The 6,391-nt window shown below is 35.3% G+C and overlaps 1 protein-coding gene across 1 annotated transcript; it reads left to right on the forward strand.

The window, feature by feature from the left end:
* The first annotated feature begins 1,250 nt into the window (after positions 1–1,250).
* On the forward strand, positions 1,251–2,039 carry LOC131001754 (kirola-like). Its single transcript, XM_057928321.1, has 2 exons — positions 1,251–1,560; positions 1,646–2,039. Exons 1-2 carry the CDS (start codon positions 1,263–1,265, stop codon positions 1,900–1,902), a joined length of 555 nt encoding a protein of 184 aa, XP_057784304.1. The 5' UTR covers positions 1,251–1,262; the 3' UTR covers positions 1,903–2,039.
* Positions 2,040–6,391: the final 4,352 nt, after the last annotated feature.

Below are 6,391 nucleotides of genomic sequence, written 5' to 3' on the forward strand. Positions count from 1 at the left end.
TGCTATCACCAAATATTAGGAACTTCAACATACTTCACTTCATAATCTCTTAGTTGTTGCATCAGCTAGAGAATTTGCAAGTAGCAGCTTCCAACAGCCATGTATTCGGCTTCAATCGTGAAAGTTGTTATTGATGTCTGCTTCTTGAAAAATCAGAAGATCAGCTTGCTTCCCAAGATCTGACATGGTCTAGATGTAAATTTTCGATCAATCCTGCAACCTACAAAATTAGCATCTGAGTAACCTGTTAGTTCAAAATTATCATATGAGGGATACCATAACCCAAGAACAGGTGTTCCACGAAGATGCGCAGTATTTGCTTTGTTGCTTCCAAGTGAGCTTCGTGAGGATCAATACAGTGAATGAGATGTTTGGCCGGCTTGAAGTGAGATATAGAAGTGATCCAATATGACTAATTTTCATTTAATTATTTTTCGTGTTTAAGACATCACATATTCCATTAATTAATTTAAGCTTGCTGACAACTTTATAATTAATTAATTTATTGTCTGCGAGGGTAATTGCTCTAACATATTTATTGTGCTTGGGATAAAAATTCCAACTGGACAGGTTTCTGGCATAACAAAACTAGAGCTGACAAAATCAACCCGGCTCGATGGGCTAGCCCGGCCCGCCCGTATTTAAGGTTGGGCTGGGCTTTATAAAATAGAGGCCCGAAAAAACCTGGGCCTAAAAAGCCCGCCCAATAAGCCCGTCGGGCTGACCGGGCTTTGGGAAACATGTTTTACAATAATATGCAAACGCTAACAAAACCATCAAGTTGCTTAAAATTACTGTACTAGTTAAATTGAGTTTGAGGGTTTTTTAGGACAGTAACTTAGATTAATTTGGAAATTAGGACAATAACTTTCGAACTTGTAAAAATAGGACACTAATTTTTTTTAAGTAAAATAGGACACTAATTAATAAGTGTTGCATCCGCAGGACATTTTTCGGCCAATTATCGGCCGAGAAATGTCCTATTTTTACGACGCTTATTAATTAGTGTCCTATTTTACTCTAAAAAAAATTGGTGTCCTATTTTTACAAGTCCAAAAGTTTTTGTCCTAATTTCCAATTCAACATAAGTTATTGTCCTAAAAAATCCCCTGACTCAGTTAAATTTGGTAAGTAGAACTACACAATATCTTAATATATCCATTAATAACTATGTATACAGCCAATATCTGTCAAGAATCATCATTAGGTAAAATCTCCGATTATATCTTAATTAAATAGATTTTAGGTGTAAGGTTAGATGAATGATACAAACAATAACAATTAAATATTGTTCCAACAACACTATAAATGCAGACGATTATATGAATTCTTACAAGTACCAAGTAACTAAAATTGATCGAATACCAGAAATGGCAAACAAGGTAGAAACCCTAGTTGCTAGCTCTCCAATCACATGCCCAGCTGATAAATTCTACAATTTCTTCAAGTTCACCATGAACGACATTGTCAAAATATTTCCGGCCGCCTTCACCGGTGTTGAGATCATTGAAGGAGAGGAAGGGGTCGCCGGCTCCGTCAAGCTCTGGCACTATATTCTTGGTATAAAATATATATCAACAGATTAAATTAAGATGCCAATATTTTTTCTGGAAAGTTTGATTTTGTTTATGCTATTTGATGGCAGGAGGGATTCCATTAACGGCGAAGGTTTTGACAGAGGCGATAGATGATGGTGCAAAAACCATCAAATTTGCTGTTTTGGAAGGAGATCTTTTGCTACTGTACAAGAGTTTTAAGGCGACTCTTAGTGTGAGTGAGGGTTCGGTAAAATGGACGTTTGAGTATGAGAAAACTACTATTCTCTCTCCACCACCGGAACTGTATGTTCCTCTCGCCGTCACTCTTTGCACTCTCGTGGATGCCTTTCTTCTCATCAACTAAATTCAACCCACGTATTCTCGTACCTGCGTCTTATGTGTTGGATCTACATGTGGCTTGTATTAATTTAGGTATATGATGGATCTACTTCATCGTTTGATCATCATGTATATTGAATAAAAGTTTGCCTTTTCTTGGAATGCATGGTTTGTATATAGTTCATATGCTAGCCATTATTAGGCGGTATTAGCATAATAATACAACGTTTTCTTTGAGTTTGGTAGTTTTTTTCATAACACAGACGGCCCTGCATTGAGGAACGGCCCTGTCCAGAATTCAGTGATCCACCCCGATTACTAATCCCCCATCCCCCATCTGATACGCAAACCAGGGTTTTAATCTTGAATCCAATTCTCCTTTCTGCCCTTGAATTTCAAATATTATCGAAGCCAAATTTGGGTGGCCGCTTCATTCGACTCTCACCATTTTCGAAGCTCCATCTGCTGTGCTCGATATGATTAATCCTCCTCCTCCCTCTCTCGGCTTCTGCGCCGCCTCGACGGCACCGCCGTCACCGGAGACGCTCTTTCAAAACGATGTCCAAAAGAAAAGAGAGAGACAAGTGGCTGACCCACCATCCAAGACTTTAATGTTGGTTCAGTTTTTTGTTAGCTTCGAATTTGAGTACCCATTTGTACTCTGTTAATGAATTTTTATTTGATCTTTAAAACAGAAAAAAAACGGTGGAAGGTTTTTGGTATGCACAAAGTATTTTTTTAGATAAAGGGCTATTGGTTATTGAATGAAGGAATCATCGGCGGACGGAGGGGCGCAACCACCCTCGAAGAAATCCCGCCTCTTCGTCGCCTCAATTCTTCATTCTGAGTTGAAATGGATCTGGTATGCAGCTGTCTATCATTATGGAATTGGGAAACTACATTTGCTGCCTATGCCCTATTAAAACTGGAATTGGGAGGTGCCTTACGATCTTCTACCAAGAGCAACCGTACAGGCATTAAAACAAACAGTTGGTGGCTAAAAAACACTGCAAACGAAGCTGTAGACTAATGAAAATGATGGAAGTATTTCTGCCATTACGAAATTATTTCGGGGATATAATGGGTAAGGTATATTGTTATCTACTTTTAACATTGAGTACCAAATAGAAAACTGCTTAAACGTAGTAATTAATCTTACGAGTCAAACACACAGTCAATACTAATTAATCTTTGTTTAACTTGCTTATCTAACTGGATCTAATCAATACTGTTATATCTAACCCAAAACACCAAACACGTTCATGTTTTTAAATTTCAACTTATTATCTTAGACGTAGACGCGAATCCCAAAATATATCATTAGTTTAGTATGGGTTCAATCCCAATTAATATTGGAATATATATGTAGCCGCCTCAAAAATTAAATAAATTTCACGGGATTGAAAATTAATTTTCTCGATTTTATACTCCTTCCGTCTATAAAAAAGTAGTCCTAATAAGAGCCGATACGAATCTTAATAAAAATAATTATTATATTAGAGTGGATAAAGAAGCTCACTTAAAAAATACTAGTGTTTATAATGATAATTAATTATATTATGCGATAGATAGTTTTCAAAAATAAAAAAAGAGACTATTTTTGTGAACATCCCAAAATGACAAAATGGACTATTTTCACAAAACAACTTTATCAAAGAAAGTGATCCAAGTTTTAAGAAAAAAGTTATTGAGTATATTAAGAATGAAAAAAATGTTGTTTTAATTAATATTGAGAGTAGTGTAAAAATGAAAAATAAGTGTAAATAATAAAAATATAGTTCAAAAATAAGTAATAAGTTCTTTTGTAAACGTCTAAAAAAAATAATAAATTCTTTCGTGGAGGAAGGTAATACTACTATACATTCAAAAAACGACTCATAAGACAACTTAATTAGGAAACTTAAAAAAATCTTTTAGCTTCAGTTGAAGGTACCGAACCATTAGTCTCTCAAAAGTTCATGAATTGAGGAGGTCATCTTACCGGCTCAATAATTTATGCCGGAACGGACAATTAATTTGTTACACTTTCGTTCCATCAGCTTTTCTTCAAGTATATATCATTAACAAACGCTGTTTATAGGGTTTGGCTATAATATAAATAACGTTATTTAGGGTTTGGCTATAATATGAAGAACATATATCATTAATGCACGTTAATTATTTATAGAGGTTTGATACATACGCTGCCAACACTGGATCTTTTGTATATTTTGTTAGGTGTGTTTATTTTGATGGATAAATTTATTCATAGAAAAGGTAGAATAACAAAAATTTATGCCTAGAAATGTCTTCTTTCTTTTCTTATATTTGACACCCAAAAGAGATATTCATTTTCTATGGATAAATTTATCAATCAAAGTAAACACGGCCTTAGAAGATAAAATTAGAATATGTATTGTGATTTTATAGATAATTTTTATTTTTAGAGATTCAAACCAGAATATGTTTAAAGTCCATTGACCCATAAAATTTTAGGTTCAAGTCTATTTTAATGAGACCCTTTTAAAAATTTATGTCTCTTAATTAAGAAAATAACAATACATGCATAACAAGTTATTTATTGGGGTAATGCCCCTAAATACATTATTTTTCCCTATTTTCTGAAATTGCACATTACCTTTAAAATTCGCCTCATAATACATAACCTTTCTTTTTCTTCTGGAATTGCACATGGTCAGCCAACCACCAACCGAAAAAATGACGTGGATGCCGGAAACACCACATATACACGCTGGAAAAAAAATAATTGATGTGACAGCTATGTAGGAAATTATAATTTTTTTTTTTTGCTATTAAATTCGAATTTCCAGAATATAGAATTAAAGCATTAATTTCTCAAATCCCCAATTTTCCCCTAAATCCCCTAGTTTTACAATTTCCCCATTCGCAACAAATTGTCGAACGGACAGATCTCTATCGGCTTGTGCCGAACCCGATGGTTGGCCTCCTGACATCGCTGATCGCAACCTTCCATCACTAGATCCCACGAAAACAACAATTTCTCATCAGCCCTGCAGTTCTACCATAATCAACAACACGACAACGATAAATGCATTTAAACCAGCCAAAAAAGTATTATATCAACTAAGTTTTCATCACAGTAGGCCCTGGATAAAGAAAGCAACCCATGCCAAATGCACAATGAATAATTCAAATTGCCGGCTTGTTCGCTTTAATTGAGTTCGCTGAATCTATCCAAATTAGCAGCTGATGTTAGGGAAAAGATTGCAATCTAGGTTAAATCAACGGCGACACGTTCGTCTCCCTGCCTGGTTCGTCCCGTGAGCCAGAGCCTTGGTCGCCGGTTCGTCGCTTGTGCCAGAGCCTTCGCCGCCGGTTCGTGTTGTCGTAATCACTAGAGCAAGTGTAATCGTCGGAGCTGGAGCCTCTCTTGGTGTTGGTGTAATCACTGGAGCTAGGGAAATGTGGAGCAGATCACTGGACGCTAGGGCAACTGTGGAGCAGATCGAAATTCAAGTAACGCTAGGGCAATTGTAAAATGGGGGAAATTGTAAAATGGGGGAAATTGTAAAATTAGGGAATTTAGGGGAAAATTAGAGATTTGAGAAATTAATACCTTAATTCTATATTCTGGAAATTCGAATTTAATAGCAAAAAAATTATAATTTCCTACATGGCTGCCACATTAATTAATTTTTTTTGGCGTGTATATGTGGCGTTTCCGGCATCCACGTCATTTTTCCGGTTGGTGATTGGTTGACCATGTGCACTTCCATAAGAAAAAGAAAGATTATGTATTATGAGACGGATTTTATAGGTGATGTGTAATTCCAAAAAATGAGGAAATGTAATGTATTTAGGGGCGATTACCCCTTATTTATTTATTTAAAAAAATGTCGGATTCGCTGGAACGGATTGCTACACAAAACATACAACATGCAACGTCAATGTAATTGTCACGACTCACGCCCGGTCCTACCAAGAAAAGAAGGCCTATTAAATTGAAATTTTATTGAATGAAATTAAAAATCTAAGGGAAAATTGCACTTAAATACACAAACTTTGCCAAAAATTCATATTTGACGCGAAGTTAGGATTTTACATTTTAATACACCAACTTTCGTTGTTGTCCAAATTTGACACGACTTAATTCTTAAAAATTCAAAAAACAACCCATTTTTGTAAATAATTATACAAAGACCCACTTATGTTATTATTTGGGACATTTAAACTAAAACAAGATATTTCCTTATGATGTTTTCTTTTAATCTTTGATCCGCGCCTAAATTTTTTTTTTAATTTGTCCCATTTATAATGGCACTTTTCAAATAAAATATGTGATCCCTACCCACTTTACACTCTTAACCCTTTATTTTTAATTTTCGTGCCCAAAGCAGATGTGTCAAGATAAGTGAGACGGAGAGAATAATCGAGTCTCGTAAAAAAAAATTGGCGAAAATATAATGGAAAAACGCCAGTAAAAGAAAAGTATCCGTCTATTACAACGACAAAGCAAATAAAAAAGGCTGAGAAAGAGACGTGAGTCGAATAAA

The sequence above is a fragment of the Salvia miltiorrhiza genome, chromosome 8, assembly GCF_028751815.1.
Source record: "Salvia miltiorrhiza cultivar Shanhuang (shh) chromosome 8, IMPLAD_Smil_shh, whole genome shotgun sequence".
Lineage (NCBI taxonomy): Eukaryota > Viridiplantae > Streptophyta > Magnoliopsida > Lamiales > Lamiaceae > Salvia > Salvia miltiorrhiza.

Bases quoted from the DNA above. Each gene is read 5' to 3' on its own strand.
- LOC131001754 (XM_057928321.1), top strand. From the start codon at position 1,263: ATGATACAAACAATAACAATTAAATATTGTTCCAACAACACTATAAAT. The intron at 1,561-1,645 runs GTATAAAATATA...ATTTGATGGCAG, and splicing joins GCTCTGGCACTATATTCTTG to GAGGGATTCCATTAACGGCG.